Source organism: Gorilla gorilla, chromosome 20 (assembly GCF_029281585.2).
Source record: "Gorilla gorilla gorilla isolate KB3781 chromosome 20, NHGRI_mGorGor1-v2.1_pri, whole genome shotgun sequence".
Lineage (NCBI taxonomy): Eukaryota > Metazoa > Chordata > Mammalia > Primates > Hominidae > Gorilla > Gorilla gorilla.
The window spans coordinates 8,506,871-8,524,061 of NC_073244.2; the positions used below are offsets into that span (position 1 = coordinate 8,506,871).

General features: G+C 53.4%; 1 protein-coding gene across 1 annotated transcript; it reads right to left on the bottom strand.

The window, feature by feature from the left end:
* Window positions 1-1,697: 1,697 nt before the first annotated feature.
* SLC39A3 (solute carrier family 39 member 3) lies at window positions 1,698-9,248 on the bottom strand. The gene is made up of 3 exons (XM_019016024.2): window positions 9,105-9,248; window positions 6,221-6,552; window positions 1,698-2,659 (listed from the first exon to the last, which is right to left on the bottom strand). Exons 2-3 carry the CDS (start codon window positions 6,428-6,430, stop codon window positions 1,925-1,927), a joined length of 945 nt encoding a protein of 314 aa, XP_018871569.2. The 5' UTR covers window positions 6,431-6,552; window positions 9,105-9,248; the 3' UTR covers window positions 1,698-1,924.
* Window positions 9,249-17,191: the final 7,943 nt, after the last annotated feature.

Below are 17,191 nucleotides of genomic sequence, written 5' to 3' on the forward strand. Positions count from 1 at the left end.
CTTCACAACCCACCCACCTGGGATAAAGGACAAACGGCCCAGGTGGGGTGAAGCCAGGGGAGGGACGGGCAGAACCACGTCAGGTTCAGGACACTGCGAAGCTCCTATACCCCTGGGGCCAGGGCCAGGCTGCACAGAGTTCAGAGATGGATCCCCGGTAAGAGGTTCAGACACAGGCTCCCAGAACAGGCCCCAAGCTTCCAACAGCAATGGGATAAGGACCCCCTGGAGTGGAAGTTGGGGGGTCTCAGGAGCAGAGGCGGAACCCCAGGTTATGTACAGACCCCCTGGAGTGGAAGTTGGGGGGTCTCAGGAGCAGAGGCGGAACCCCGGGTTACGTACCGACCCCCTGGAGTGGAAGTTACTTACAGGGGCTGTGTGACTACTCTGGCCTCCTGGGACCCCCATGGCAATGCTCCAGGCAGCCACCGCCCTCTCGAGGTCGTCCCTTCCTGTGACTGGCACCTGGGAGCTGAGCTGGCTGCAGCAGGGCCACCAGCCGGGACACCGCACAGAGCAGTCATTGGCTGGCCCTGGAGCTCCCCACCTGAGTAGAGTGATGGACTGATGGATAGGAGGCCCCGCCAGGCCCAAGCCCACAGGCCAGATGGGGACCTCTCCGTGTAGCCCCCCACAGTCAGTCTTGTGGGTAGGTGTAGGGAGACGTGGTGGCGAGGCAGGGCATGGGATGGGAGAAGGGTACTCGGGGCCTGGCGCTCAAAGATGAGTGACGAGGTAGGAGGTGGGGACAGCCAGAGGTCCTCACAGCCCTGATGGGGCTGGAAGACGCCAAGGCCCAGAGATGGGGTCCGGGGCTCCAGGTCAGAGCAAGGAGGTGGCGAAGCCGGTGGAAAAACCCAGCCCAGGTGGGCAGGCCCGGCTCCCTTCCGCGGTGCCACAGCGGCTTCAAGCCAGGCAGAGCAAAATCCCCGAGGAAAGGCGTCCCTCCCCAGCTCTCACCTCCCCAGACCCGGCAGGGTTGCCGGGACGACGGCTCAGGCCTTCCGGAGGTTGCCACAGAGCCAGGAGCCCAGGGCTGCCCCAGCCCACACTCAGCTGCTCGTCCCCCGTGCTCCTGCCCTCTCGGGAGCAGCGTCCCTGTGTCCACGGGAGGGATCGCACCGCGGGGCCCCTGCCCCACCGCTAGTGGGGTCCATCTTCCTCTGGAGACCCTGGTGTGTGTAAGCAGAGCTGAGGACTGATCTTTAAGCTGCCTCCTGGCCCTGCTCGTGAGTCTCAGGAAACTGTGACACTCACCTGGCCCGGGGGTCCTGGCCCAGGGGTCCCCGCTCCAGGAGCCACCCAGCAAAGGGAAAAGGAGAGGGCACTCCTGAGGGTACACGGCCCACTCACAGGGGGTACAGCCTTGTGTGGCAGGAGGGACGGAGCCCGGCTGTCCCATCGCAGTGACTCCAACCTCTAATAAGCCTCAAGACACTCGGGGCTCGGGCGGCGAGATCCTGGCAACAGAGCAGGGTAGACGGTGGGGCCTCAGGGCCCCCAGCTGGCTCCTGAGGCACAGGCGGCGCAGCCCTCACTCTGGCCACAGCAGCCAAATGCTCCCGTCCTTATTCACAGGCTGGGGGTGTGCGGCAGGGAGAGGAGGGTCCTGACCGATCTCACCGGGACCCAGGCCCTGGCCCTCCCGCCCGTGGGTTGCCGCACCCCACGGCCCGAGGTTGACATGGCCACACAGCTTTGGTAAAGACTTTTAAGAGAAAGAAGTATTTTAAAAAGTAGCAGTGCTCTGAGGCTCAGGGTGTAGGATCGGGGGCACAGCCTGGTCCTGGGAGGCCCCTTGTACACAGGTGGTGGCCCAGGGCCACAGTGCTCGCTCTTGGGGGACGCGGGGCCGGGGGACACGGCCTGTGTCCGGCCCGGGGCTCCCGGCGGGCTCCGGCAGCAGGGACAATGGCGAGGCCGCTCACCACTTGAGGAAGACCATCCCGGCCAGGACGGTGTAGCCCAGCACCAGGAAGAGGACCTTGAGCAGACGGTCACTCTTCTCCTCCAGCTCCTTGGCCAGGATCTCCAGGAAGGTGATGAAGAGGAAGGTGCCGCCCGCCAGGCCCTGCAGCAGCACGGAGGCCACGCTGCCCGGCACGCCCTGGGCGCTCTCAATGCCCAGGCCCAGGCCGATGCCCAGGGGGATCATGGCGCTCACGGTGACCGCCAGCTTGGCCGCGTCCCGCAGGGGCATGGCACTCCGGGCCATGCTGATGCCCAGGGCCACGGCCACCAGCGTCTCGTGGACGGCCACCCCCACGAACAGGCTCACCACTTTCTCCCCCTCCTCCTGCAGGCCCAGGGCCAGGCCCTCAAAGACCGAGTGGGCCGACAGCGCGAAGGCCAGGCTGAGCAGGCGCACGGGGCTGGCACGCGAGAGGCCCTGCACGCTCAGGCTGGGGCCGTGGCCGTGGGGCTCCACGTATAGCGCGCGGCCCCGCGCACCCCCCATGAAGGGGCTCTCATACTCCGAGTCGCTGCCCACGTCCGATCCGGCGTTGAAGGTCTCCAGGTCGATGAAGGACGGCTTCTCCTTGCGGAAGGTCAGGATCAGCTGCTCCAGGAAGACGGTCATGAAGAAGCCCAGCAGGAGGATGGTCTCGGCCAGCGGGTAGTCAGTGCTGATGTGGCCGAGGCTCAGGACCTTCTGGAGCTGCAGCCGGGGACACCCGAGAGAGAGAGAGACCCACGCTCAGGGGTGGCGGCGACAGGGCTGGCCAGATATCACCGTTCAAAGCAAAGTCCAGAAATCCCCGATTCACACAGAGGTTAAAACAAGCAGGAGAGGAAGGGCTCGCCTGTGATGAATTAACACCACCACCACCAGCCAGGCGCGGTGGCTCATGCCTGTGACCGCAGCATTTTGGGAGACTGAGGCTGGCGGATTGCTTGAGCCCAGGAGTTCGAGACCAGCCTGGCCAATATGGGGAAACATGTTTCTACTAAAAATACAAAAATTAGCTGGGCATGGTGGCGAGCGCCTGTAATCCCAGCTACTCAGGAGGCTGAGGCAGGAGAATGGCTTGAACCCAGGAGGCAGAGGTTGCAGTGAGACGAGATCGTGCCACTGCACTCCAGCCTGGGCGACAGAGCGAGACTCCAGCTCAAAATAAACACATAAATAATAAAGAGCTGCACTGGCCTTGCATGTTCTGCCACGGGGCCTCCTCTGTGCTTCCCTGACCGACATGCCTGGGCCCGACTCTCCTCCTGGTCAGGGCTCTCCTAGCAATGGGAGACTTTGGTGGGGAGAAACTAGACGTGGGTCAGACGGGAGCCGCAGGGCGTCTGCAAGAGGTACACACTCCTATGGGAGGGACAGCTGCTCACGGGGCAGACACGCAGGCATTAGGCTATGCGCCAGGATGAAATGTCTCATGAAAGGCAGGCTGTAAACACCCACAACAGCTCCCTGGAGCCTCGTCATGGCAGGGCCAGAGTTCACAGCCACCCTCCAGAGAGACTTCGAGACCAAAGTGGAGGAAAATCACAACATGCTCGACACTCAACAATGCCTGCTTCCCTGCTTCCTTCCCAGCGGAGACTTCATTACAACATGCGCACGCGCACACACACACACACGCATATGTGCACACACGCACGCACACGCAGGTGCACACACAAGCACGCGCACACACGCGCACACAGTGGTTCGCAACCAGGGCGATTCTGCCCGTGTGGACACCTGGCAATGTCCAGAAACATTTTTTATTTTCACAACTCGGGTAAGGGGAAGGTGCTGACATTCAGGGCTGGATTGTTCTCTGGGACAGGGCCGTCCTGGGCACTGCAGGGTGCTGCTGAGCAGTGTCTCTGGCCTCCACCCACTCCAGGCCAGGAGCACCCCCCGTCGTGACAACCACAATGTCCCCAGGCATCGCCCAGTGTTCCCTGGGGGCAGTTCACGCTGGGTGGGCCTCTGCTGCAGCAGAAGGCTGTTTCCACGGAGAAGCCACTTAACTCCCTCACTGACCACCGGCTGGAGGCCTCACGCATGCCTCGCTTGAGGACAAGCTCACGAGGAACTCTAGCTACTCCCAAGAGACAGACGTTGATCAGGAGAGATGAGGCAGATGCACGGGAGCTGTGAACCAGGCACCACTTTCCAGGGGTGACTGAGAGCCTGGCCCTGCAGTGGGTGAGGCTGGGGGCTCGGGAGGAGGGACCTCATCCGCCTGACCAGCCCGAGGGCAGGAAAATGGCGGGAAAGGTTTGGGTGCCATGAGAAGGCCACTGTGATGAGGGGGAGGGAAGAGCAAGCTCCCCGCAGTTGCCCAGGCCTGCAGTCAGAGGGTGACGGGGGTGACACCATGACCATGGGGGAAAAGGGGGGCTGGCAGTGGCCTCTGGGATGCAGGAGACGTCAGAGATGACCAAGATCTCCATCCTCGCAGTGCAGATGTCAGTCTTCACACACTGCGTAACAAACGAATGCAGACTCAGCCACGTGAAACAGCAGGAATGCGGTGTCTCGGCTCTGAATGGTGGAAATCCAGGTGCAGGCTAGCTGGGCCCTATGCTCCAGGTCTCGCAGGGTGTCATCAGGGCTGAGATCTCACTGACACCCAGGGTCCTCTTCCAAGCTCACTGGAGGTTGGAAGAGTCCACCTCCTGGTGGCTGTGGACTGAGGCCCCGTGTCCTGGCTGGCTGTTGGCGGGGACGGCTCTTGGCACCGAGAGGCTGCCCTCGGGTCCTCGCTTCATGCCCTTCTCCTGGCACACCCTGGCTTTTTGCTTCTCCAAGGCCAGCAGGAGGGTGAGTGGCTCACCTGATTAGGCCAGGCCCACCACCCTCCCTTTTGATGAACTCAGTGCTAACCGATTTGGGGCGGTCATCACAGCTGCAACATCCCCTCTGCTGCGATTCTGACATAATGGCAGGAGTGACACCCACGGCAGTCCCAGCCCTACCCACACTCGAGGGGAGGGAAGAGCACGGGGCATGCAGAGCAGGGGCTGGAAGCTCAGGGAGCCACCCTGGAACTCTACTCTGCCACACTAACAGGCTCAGATGATTTAATCCCAGACAACAGCCCTTCTCCTCCTTTCTGGACACTAGGCACAAGGAAAAGCAGGGCCAGGGGTTGGGGGGTAAGCTTAGGGCTTCTATGCTTTCGTTGGGAGGAAGAACAGGGGGTCCTCACATCTCCACCAAGTATGTAACCAACACAAACTCAACTGTCACATCTGGCACTGGCCCAGAGAGAGGAAGCCACTCACCCAGGGTCACCCAGCAAGCATGGCCAGGGCTGGTCACACTGTGGCCTGACAGGGGACCCGCACTCTGGGCTGGTGATATGGGGGAGCTCAAGGAACAGGTCAGCAGAGGATGATGCTGTCAGGAGTTGGGGTGGACAGACTCCAAGATGGCCCCAGAATCCCCTGCCTCTTGACAGCCATACCCGGTGAGGTCCTGGCCACTCGGGTATGGGAAGGACTTGAACTTGCTTCTAACCAGCAGGACACTGGGGCAGAGGGGAAGGGATACCCTGTCACCTCTGCATGACATGGGACTGTGCCCTCTGTCTTACACAGAGTCATGGCCATCTTCTCCATTTGCTGATGAAGGAACTGACCATGCTGGGGAGGCCCACGTGGCCAGGCTCTGAGGGCTGCCCCAGCCAACAGACACTGACAAACAGACACCTTCGGTGTGACAACCAATGAGGAACTGAACCTGGCTTATAACCACGTGAGCTTAGAGACCGACCCATCCCCGGTTGAACGTTGAGATGAGACCACAGCCCAGGAGACACCGTGACTACTGCCTTGTGAGCTCCTGAAGCAGTGCCCAGACCCCTGACTCACAGAAACTGTGAGATGATAAACGTCTGTAGTCTTAAGGTGCTAAGTTTGCTATAATTTGTTATGCAACAGTAGCTGACTGATACAGGAACCGAAGAGAGGCCATGCTTTCCAGCTTCAGGACAGAGTGTGCCCTACCTAGGTGGGTAGTCTGGTCTGATTATCAGGTGACAACCGACAAGTCCACCTGTTGGGAATCCCAGGTCTGGTCCAAACCCCTTGTTTGGCTGGTAGAGCACAGAGACAGAAAGTAACCAGTTCACAATCACACAGCAAATTCACTTCCTACTTTCCGTCACCCTTACAGCATCAAGGCCTCCACTGAACTTGGTATCAGTGTTGAAAATGCATCAGAGTCCCTTGGCCATAAGGAGCCAAGGGCTGCTGCTAGCGCCCAGGGAGCCCTTACCTTTTCCCTCACGGCGGGCAGCAGAGCGTTGAAGCACGTGGCCAGAAACACCCCGCCTCCAAAGGTGTTGCAGAGAGAGAGGATCTTTTTCGAGCGATGGGCCTTCTCAAAATCTGTCTCGATGATCTTCACGGGGAGCAGGGAGCCGAGCAGCATGAAGAAGAACACGCCCACCATGCACAGGATTTTGGCCACTAGCAATTTCACCATGGTGGCGGCTTGGGCTGCTCTGGTCACCGCGGGGCCAAACCATCTGTGGGCGCACACCCAAGTCCCACGACGTGCTACCGAGCCCAACCACGCAGTTGGAGGCTCATGTCAAAGTCCAGCAACTGTGAACGGCAGGGGCATTGCATTAGCTTTCTTTCTTTTTTCTTTTTTTTTTTTTAGACAGAGTCTCGCTCTGTTGCCAGGCTGGAGTGCGTGGCGCAATCTCCGCTCACTGCAACCTCCGCTTTCTGGATTCAAGCGATTCTCCTGCCTAGTAGCTGGGATTACAGACACGCGCCACCACTCCCAGCTATTTTTTTTTGTATTTTTAGTAGAGACGAGGTTTCATCATGTTGGCCAGGCTGGTCTCGAACTCCTGACCTTGTGATCCGTCTGCCTCGGCCTCCCAAAGTGCTAGGATTATAGGCGCGAGCCACTGCACCTGGCCAGTTCTTCAGTTTTGGAACTCGGACTGGCTCTCTTTGCTCCTCAATCTGCAGACAATGTATTGTGGGACCCTGTAATCGTGTGCAATTAATACTTAATAAACTCCCCTTTATATATATAACTATTCCATTAGTTCTGTCCCTCTAGAGAACCCTGACTAATACACTGTCTCAAAAAAAGAAAAAAGTTCATCAAAACTAAAAAAATCCAGGCTGGGTGTAGTGGCTCACACCTGCAATCCCAGCACTTTGGGAGGCCGAGGTGGGTGGATCACCTGAGGTCAGGAATTCGAGACCAGCCTGGACAACATGGTGAAACCCCGTCTCTACCAAAAATACAAAAATTAGCCGGCCGTGGTGGCAGGCACCTGTAATCCCAGCTACTCTGGAGGCTGAGGCAAGAGAATAGCTTGAACCCAGGAGGCAGAGGTTGCAGTGAGCCAAGATGGCACCACTGCACTCCAGGCTGGGCAACAAGAGCAAAACTCCATCTCAAAAAAAAAAAAAAAACTAAATAAAATACAAAATTCCGCTCCTCAGTCTCCCTGGCCATATTTCAAGCGCTCAGTAGTCACACAAGCCTACTTGACTTCTGTGGTTACCATATTTGACAGCAAAGGGAACAATCTCATCACTGCAGAACGTGCTATTGGATGGTGGTGGTCCATGGCTTCCCCATGCCCCAAAATAAAGTCTAAACTCTGTACCCTGAGGCTGAAGCTCTGCATGACAAGCTCCTGCCTCGCCTCAGCCCACACTGGTCCTTTCTGTGCCAAGCTCGCTCGTGCCTCAGGACCTCTGCATGGTTTCTCCTCTCTCCACCTGGAACACTGCTCTCTTTCCCCTGACCTTCCAGCGATGCCTCCTTCTTCTTTCTTGCTTCTCTGCATCCAGGACCCCTCAAAAGGGCCTCCCTCGGTTGGGAGTGGTGGCTCACACCTGTAATCTCAGCACTTTGGGAGGCTGAGGTGGGCAGATCACCTGAGGTCGAGAGTTTGAGACCAGCACCTGAGGTCGAGAGTTCGAGACCAGCCTGGCCAACACAGTGAAACACTGTCTCTACTAAAAATACAAAAATTAGCTGGGTGTGGTAGTGGGCACCTGTAATCCCAGCTACTTGGGAGGCTGAGGCAGGAGAATCACTTGAACCCAGGAGGTGGAGGTTGCAGTGAGCCGAGATCACGCCACTGCACTCCAGCCTGGGTGACAGAGTAAGACTCTGTCTCAAAAAAAAAAATTAGCTGGGCATGGTGGTACGCGCCTGTAATCCCAGTTACTCGGGAGGCTGAGGCAGGAGAATTGCTTCAACCCAGGAGGTGGAGCTTGAAGTGAGCCGAGATCGCGCCATTGTACTCCAGCCTGGGCTGCAGAGCAAGACTCCATCTCAAAAAAAAAAAAAAAAAAAAAAGGGCCTCCCTCTCTGCCCCTGGCTGACTCCTGCCCTAAACCATATCCCTGTACCCGCCGGAAGGCCTGCTGCAGAACAGATACTCAAAAACCGCTGGCTGAACACATGGACGAGGGGAAGCGTGTGGCCACTGATAAGGGCCGCATTTTACCTGACGCAATGGGCCAAAGAGAAGTCGGTTTCACCCTGGACCCCAAAATGTCACCGTTCTTAGGAGGAATCTTAGCTCCTCCCCTGTCCTTGAGTTTTCCCCAACTGGGTTTTCTCCCCCACCATCAGCCCCAAGCGCCTCATGGCCCCGCTACCTCACTGCATTCAGGTCTTCGGGTCACTGCTCAGATGTCTCCACTCAGAGCTCTCCCCGCCCCCTTCCCTGGTGTTATTTTCTTTTATTTTGTGCTACAGAGGGAGCTAGGAATTACATTATTTTAAGTCATTTAAAGTCGTCCCTCCCCCCAGGCGGTGAGCTGGGCGGGACCAGGCTGTCTGTCTTACTCAGGGCCAGCTGCACCCAGCGCAGAGCCACCCAGGCACACAGTAGGCGCCCAATAAAGACCTGTCCGGCATCTGGATGCCTCAGTCCGTACAGTGAAGGTGAGGGTGGCCTGCACGCTCTCAAACCGGAGGCTGCTCGGGCCGGGATGAGGAGGGCACGGGCTCATTCATTCAATCAGCACTTATTGAGCGCCTTCTGTGTGCCTCGCGCTACCGGACACCGGAGACGGGCCTCGGCTAACGTGCGGGTAGAGTCCAACAGACCCCCGGCCGCTCAGCGCCGCCCCGCCCCGCCGCCCCAGGTCCTCTCTCTGCCCGCACCTACCTCCCGGGGGCCCCTCGTCCGCCGACTGGCGCCGCTGCACGCCCAACCGCCGCGCAGTCTCGACCCCACAGACGCGGCCCGGAGAGTCCCCGCTCGGCGCGGCAGGTCCACGCCCCGCCCGCGCCCCTGCCCATTGGCCTCCCCGAGACCCGCTGGCAGAACTTTCCATACTATTGGCTGCGAAACCTGCCACTCATATGCGACTCCACCTCTCCTACCGGCACAGGAAAGGGGTTTCCTCCCGCTCAGCGGCGGGCGCAGCCACCAAGCGGCCCCGGCGGGAAACTCGGATTGGCGAGGAACGGTTCCGGCAGGGTTGGGTTTCCAGAGCTGTCCAGGGGCGCCTGGTGCTGAATCCCGCTTGGAAAGAGGCTTGGAGGTGGATGGGAAGCGATTTCCAACGGAGGCGGCTCCTCTCTCAGCGTCCTCGCTGCTGATCCCCTTACCGACGGCTGAAGAAGCAGATTCATCCCTTCAACAAATCTCTGTTGATAGGCAGGAGGAGTAAGTCCAAGAGATCGACTGTACATCATGGTGCCTACAGCTCGTAACAATGCATTGCATACTGCAAAATTGCTAAGAAAGTAGATGTTACATGTTCAAACCATGAAAAAATAAGTATAGGAGGTAACGCGTAAGTTAAAAACCAAATCTTGGCAGGGCGCAGTGGCTCACACTTGTAATCCCAGCACTTTCAGAGACCGAGGTGGGAGCATCGCTTGAGTCCAGGAGTTCAAGGCCAGCCTGGGCAGAATAGTGAGACCCCATCCATCTCTACAAAAAAAAAAAGGTTTTTTTTGAGACAGAGTCTCGCTCTTGTCACTCAGGCTGGAGTGCAATGGCGCGATCTTGGCTCACTGCAACTTCCGACTCCCGTGTTCAAGCGATTCTCCTGCCTCAGCCTCCCGAGTAGCTGGGATTATAGGCGTGTGCCACTATGCCGGCTAATTTTTGTGTTTTTAGTAGAGACGGGGTTTCACCATGTTGGCCAGGTTGGTCTTGAACTCCTGACCTCAGGTGATCCTCTTACCTTGGCCTCCCAAAGTGCTGGGATTACAGGCATGAGCCACTGCGCTTGGCCTGATGACTTGATTCTAACAAATAGAAAATGGCAAATGAATGGGATGTCATTCTGCGATTAGGCTATGAGAGATTGTGACTTCTGTTTTGCCAGCAGAGCCTGTCTCTCGCCTTCTCAGCCTACGTGCCTTGACGAAGCAAGCTAAGATACTGGAGAGATCCAGAGGGAAAGGAACTGAGGGTGTCCTCCAGCCAACAGTCAGCAAGGCAATGAGACCCTCAGCACAAGCGTCCATAAGGAACCAAATGCTACCAACAGCCATGAACGTGATCATGGAAGAGGGTCCTGCCCCAGTTGAGCCTTTGGATGACTGCTTCACTTCAGTTGCAGCCTTTGAAACACCCTAAAACAGGGCTGCATGTGGTAGCTCATGCCTATAATCCCAGCACTTTGGAAGGCCGAGGTAGGCAGGTCACTTAAAGTCAGGAGTTTGAGACTAGTCTGGCCAACACGGCAAAACCCCATCTCTACTAAAAATACCAAAATTAGCTAGGCATGGTGGCGGGCACCTGTAGTCCCAGCTACTAAGGAGGCTGAGGCATCAGAATCACTTGGACCCAGGAGGCAGAGGTGACAGCGAGCTGAAATCATTACCATTACACTCCAGCCTGGGCAACAGAGTGAGACCCTGCCTCAAAAAAAAAAAAAAAAAAAAAAAAAAAAGAAGAAGAAGAAGAAGAAAGAAAGAAAAACAAAGACCCTGAAAACAGAAGACCCATATGAACTGCATCCGAATTCCTCACCCACAGAAACTGAGATAACACATGCTGTTCTAGCCACTTAGTTTCGTGTTTGTTTGCTTGTATTTTGAGACAGGGTCCTGCCCCATCACCCAGGCTGGAGTGCAGTGGTGCAATCACAGCTCACTGCAGCCATGACCTCCTGGGCTCGAGCAGTCCTCCCACCTCAGCCTCCCGAGTAGCTGGGAGCATGTGCCACCATGCCCGGCTAATTTTTTACCTGATGTCACACAGGCCAGTCTTGAACTCCTGGATTCAGGAAACCCTCCCACCTCAGCCTCCCAAAGTGCTGAGATTACAGTCATGAGCCACAATGCCTGCTGGCACTAAGTTTGGGGGAAAATTTGTCATATGGCAATAGGTAACTAATACATATACATACTAGAAAAACTATAGGTTGTACTAAGTTCTGTGAAGAAAGAAAGACAGAGACTTCTATGCAGGAATTAGCCAAGTCAAATGTACTGAGAAGGCCGGGTGCGGTGGCTCACACCTGTAATCCCAGCACTTTGGGAGGCTGAGGTGGGTGGATCACTTGAGGTCAGGAGTTCAAGACCAGCCTGGCCAACATGGTGAAACCCCGTCTGTACCAAAAATATAAAAATTAGCAGGGCGTGGTGGTGGGTGCCTGTAATCCCAGCTACTCAGGAGGCTGAGGTAGGAGAATCACTTGAACCTGTGAGGTGGAGGTTGCAGTGAACCGAGATCGCACCACTGCACTCCAGTCTGGGCGACAGAGCAAGGCTCCGTCTCAAAAAAAAAAAAAAAAAAAAGTACTGAGAAGTGGGGAGAGGAGAGAGGATAGTTGACAAAAAGATGGAGAAGGGCTTGCTGCATTTGAGGAGTTGGAAAGCCAGCCTGGCTGAATGTTCGTGAGCAGTAGGGAGATGGGAGATTAGGGACAGTCCCATAGACCGTGCTATGGAACTTGGATTTTACCGTAACTACAGTGTGATTCATTGAAGGATTTTAGGTAGGTGAGGGTTGTCATCTAATTTTATGTCTTAAGATTATTTTGACTCATGTGTAAAGAAAGGCTGAATTATAGAGAAGCAAGAATGGAAGCAGGGAGACTACTTCAGAGTCCTCTGGGCAAGAGTTGGGCTAGGTGCCTTGGTGCACACCTGTAATCCTAGCACATTGGGAAGCCATTGCAGGAAGATCGCTTGAGCCCAGGAGTTCGAGACCAGCCTGGGCAACATAGTGAGACCCTATCTCTATTTCTAAGAAAAGACTTGATGGTAGTTTAGCTGAGGACATTGACAGGAGAAAGGACAGTGGGTGAATTTGAGAAATATTTTGGAGGGTGAATTGACAGGACTTAGCACTGGTTTGTCTGTGTGGGTTGCAGGAGAAGGAGATTTGGGGGTGACTTCTGGTTTTCTGCTTTGAGCCATCCGATGGATTCTGGTGCTCACTAAAATAGGAAAGACTGGAGGAGGCACAGAGATTGAAAGCGTCAAAAGACAGAGTTCAGTTTCACAGAGGCTATAAATGAGACATCTACAAGTTCTTAGCATTTAATGCCATTTTCTGCCTGCGTGGAGCTGATGTCATCATGTGGAACACACTGTTTCTGGTAGCTATTTTTATTATTAGATGCAGAGTGATCTGACTCTGTTTCTGTTTTCCATAACTCACGACAAGAAAAAGATGGCTTGCAACATACGCACACCAGGTAGACGCCACAGGACGCCTCCTTCCTAAGGGGAATTCATAGCATGCGATATTTATTCGTAATTGTTTGCAGAATCAGCCTGCTCAGGGAAAGAGCTACGTAAGCTTTGGGCTTTGATTCGTTCAGTACGTGTTTTTGAAAACCTCCTGTGCACCAGAAGCTATGTAGGAGCAGATGTCTTCAGAGCGCAACAGAAAAAAAATACTAATAAAATATAAAATAACATAAAAGCAGTACAGTGGTGCATACCTATAATCCCAGCACTTTGGGAGGCTGAGGTAGGAGGATCTCTTCATCCCAGGAGTTGGAGACAAGCCTGGGCAAGATGATGAGACCCTATCTCTATATAAAAAAAAAATACTGACAAATTGACTGACTTCAGTATTTCAAAAATCTTCCGTAGTAAAAAAACACCATGAATGGGCTTAATAGGCAAGTGACAGGCTGGGAGAAAAATGTTGATACTATATGAGACAGAGCCCTTGATAGAAAATAAACATCTTAAAATAAAAATGGGAAGGGTGATGAATGAGCAATTCACAGGGGAACCAATATAAGAGGTGAATAAATATAAGAAAAGAGTCTCAATCCATGAAGATAATCATGAAAATACAAAATAAAACAAGGTGCCAGGTGCGGTGGCTCACACCTATAATCCCAGCACTTTGGGAGGCTGAGGCAAGAGGGTAACTTGAGCCCTGGAGTTCAAGACCAGCCTGAGCAACATAGTGAGACCCTGTCTCTACAAAAGAAAAAAATAAAAAATAAAAAAAATTAATTACCCAGGTGTGGTGACACATGCCTGTCACCCCAGCTACTGGGAGGAGGGAGGATTGCTTGAGCCCAGGAGATCAAGGCCACAGTGAGCTATGATTGTGCCACTGACCTCCAGCCTGGGCAACAGAGCAAGTCCCTGTCTCAAAAACCCAAAACAAACAAACAACAGCATCAAAACAACAACAAAAAGGGCTGGGCAAGGTGGCTTACGCCTGTAATCCCAGTGCTGTAGGAGGCCAAAGCAGGCGGATCACTTGAGGTCAGGAGTTTGAGACCAGCCTGACCCAATGTGGTGAAACCCTGTCTCTACTAAAAATACAAAAATTAGCTGTACCTGTAATACCAGCTAGGTGGGAGAATCACTTGAACCCAGGGGGCAGAGGTTGCAGTGAGCTGAGATTGGTCCACTGCACTCTAGTCTGGGCAACAAGAGCAAAACTCCATTTCAAAAACAAAAACAAAAACAAACAGAGAAAAAATTGAAAAAATCTGAATGTAGACTGTATATTAAATAATCATGTCAATATTCAGTAATGTTTAATTTCCTGAATTTAACAATTATACTGTATTTATGTAATAGAATGTCCTTGTTCTTAGGAGATACAAAATACATGATGTCTGGAACTTTCATTCGAATTGTTCGGCAAAAAAATAATAATTATTATACATATACACACACATAAGAAGAGAAAAAAGGAAATTTGGCAAAATGTGAAGAATAAGTGAATCTAGGTGAAGAGCATAAGAAAATTCACTGAAAGCTGGGCGCGGTGGCTCACGCCTATCATCCCAGGGAGGCCGAGGGGGGTGGATCACCTGAGGTCAGGGGTTCAAGACCAGCCTGGCCAACGTGCAGAAACCCCGTCTGTACTAAAAATACAAAAATTAGCCAGGCGTGGTGGCATGCACCTGTAATCCCAGCAACTCAGGAGGCTGAGGCAGGAGAATCACTGAACCTGGGAGGCGGAGGTTGTGGTGAGCTGAGATCATGCCATTGTACTCCAGCCTGGGCAACAAGAACAAACTCCGTCTCCAAAAAAAAAAAAAAAAAGAAGAAGAAGAAAAGAAAGAAAGGAAGGAAGGAAGGAAATTCATTGAAATATAAACGTGGTTCTTTTGTTTTGTTTTGGTTTGGTTTTTGGTTTTGGGGAGCTTTTTCTGGAGACGGAGTCTCACTCTTATTGCCCAGGCTGGAGTGCAGTGGTGCAGTCTTGGCTCACTGCAACCTCCACTTCGCAGGTTCAAGTGATTCTCGTGCCTCAGTCTCCCAAGTATCTGGGACTACAGGTGCCTACCACCATGCCCTGCTAATTTTTTGTATTTTTAGTAGAAACGGGATTTCTCCATGTTGGCCAGGCTGGTCTCGAACTCCTGACCTCAAGTGATCTGCCCGCCTCAGCCTCCCAAAGTGCTGGGATGACAGGCATGAGCCACTGCACCTGGCCTCACATGACATTTCATTATCACATCTTCTTAGGCTCCTCCCGGCTGTCACAGTTTCTCAGATGTTCCTTGTTTTTCATGATCTGGACAGTTTTGAGGAGGACGGGGTTTCTTGACTGGGGTTTCCTGATAGTTTTCTCATCGTTGGACTAGAGCTGTGTTTCTGTTGTTTGTTTTTGAGGAAGACTATAGAAGTGAGAGGCCATCCCCATCACATCACATCATAGCAAAGTCCATGCAGTCAACATGACTTACCACTGTTGACACTGACTGGGTCACCTGGCTGACATAGTAGTTGTCAGGTTTTTCTACTGTAAATATCCTATTCTTTTTTCTTTTCTTTCTTTTTTTTTTTTTTTGAGATGGAGTCTCCCTCTGTAGCCCAGGCTGGAGTTCAATGGCATGATCTCAGCTCACTGCAACCTCCACCTCCCTGGTTCAAGCAATTCTCCTGCCTCAGTCTCCCAAGTAGATGGGATTATAGGCGCCCGCCACCATGCTGGCTACTTTTCGTATTTTTAGTAGAGGTGGGGTTTCACCATGTTGGCCAGGCTGGAGTTTTACCGTGTCGCTTAGGCTGGTGTTAAACTCCTGGTCTCAAGTGATCGTCCTGACTCAGCCTCTCAAAGTGCTGAGATTACAGGCATGAGCCACCAAGCCCAGCCATTTATTTTGTGTGTGTAGAGACAGACTCTTCCCATGTTGCTCAGGGTGGTCTTGAACTCCTGGATTCAAGCAATCCATCCGCCTCAGCCTCCCGAATAGCTGGGACTATAGGTGCGTATCACCACACCTGGCTAACACTTGTTTTTCAGGTCCTTCAACTTGAGCTATCCTGGTGTAGTTGTTTGCTACTGTGGTTTTTTTGTTTGTTTGTTTGTTTGTTTTTTGAGATGGAGTCTCACTGTGTCACCCAGGCTGGAGTGCAGTGGTGCGATCTCAGCTCACTGCAACCTCCGCCTCCCAGGTTCACCCCATTCTCCTGCCTCAGCCTCCCGAATAGCTGGGACTACAGGTGCCTGCCACCACGCCCGGCTAATTTTTTGTCTTTTAGTAGAGATGAGGTTTCACCGTGTTAGCCAGGATGGTCTCCATCTCCTGACCTCGTGATCCGCCTGCCTCGGCCTCCCAAAGTGCTGGGATTACAGGCGTGAGCCACCGCGCCCGGCCGCTACTATGGATTTAATTAGTGTTCTCCTGATGTCTAATGACATTGAGCTCTTTTCCTCATACTTATGGGCCATTTGCCTATCCTGTTTTTTGGAATGTCTAAGTGTTTCGCCCATTAAGAGAATTGGGCCATCTCTCTTCTCACTGATTTGTATGAGTACTTGATATTTTTACAAAGTACATATTGCAAATGTCTTCACCCACACAATGGCTCAATTCATCCCTCTATTTTAATGGCATCATTATTTTAATGAAGTCTAATTGTTGATTAAAAAAAAAAACTTGGCCAGGTGCAGTGGCTCGCACCTGTAATCCCAGCACTTTGGGAGGCCGAGGCGGGCGGATCACCTGAGGTTGGGAGTTCGAGACCAGCCTGACCAACAGGGAGAAACCCCGTCTCTACTAAAAATACAAAATTAGCCGGGCGTGGTGGCGGGTGCCTGTAGTCTCAGCTACTCGGGAGGCTGAGGCAGGAGAATTGCTTGAACCCGGGAGGCAGAGGTTGTGGTGAGCCGAGATCTCGCCACTGCATTCCAGCCTGGGTAACAAGAGTGAAACTCTGTCTCAAAAACAAAAACAAAAACAAAAAACAAAAAACAAAAAACAAAAAACTTTATGGTTAGCGCTTTTTGCTTTCTCTCTGAGAAAATTTTGCCTACCCCAAAATAGACTGTATATTTTCTTCTGAAACCCTTGTGGCTTCACCTTTTGCAGATTGTATTTGTATAACTCTCAAAAACAGGCAGCACCCACCCATGGTATCAAACGCTAGGTCACCCTCTGGGGAGGCAGTGAGTAGCGGGAGTGTGGGGGGACTGGGAGGCAGTGAGTAGCGGGAATGTGGGGGCACTGCTTAGGTTTGGTTTCTTGGTGTAGGTGCCAATGATATGGGCGTGTTCCCCTCGTGAAAATTCATCATGATATTTGCTTCTTTTGAGACAGAGTCTCGCTCTTGTCGCCCAGGCTGGAGTGCAGTGGCATGATCTCGGCTCACTGCAATCTCCACCTCCTGGGTTCAAGCGATTCTCCTGCCTCAGCCTCCCGAGTAGCTGAGATTACAGGTACCCACGACCACGCCCGGCTAATTTTGGTATTTTTTAATAGAAATGGGGTTTCGCCATGTTAGCCAGGCTGGTCTCGAACTCCTGACCTCGGGTGAACCACCCACCTCGGCCTCCCAAAGTGCTGGGATTACAGG

Coding starts and splice junctions, on each gene's coding strand:
- SLC39A3 (XM_019016024.2), bottom strand. CDS start 6,430: ATGGTGAAATTGCTAGTGGCCAAAATCCTGTGCATGGTGGGCGTGTTC. Junction 2,660..6,220: donor TGCCCGCCGTGAGGGAAAAG/GTAAGGGCTCCC, acceptor CCCCGGCTGCAG/CTCCAGAAGGTCCTGAGCCT.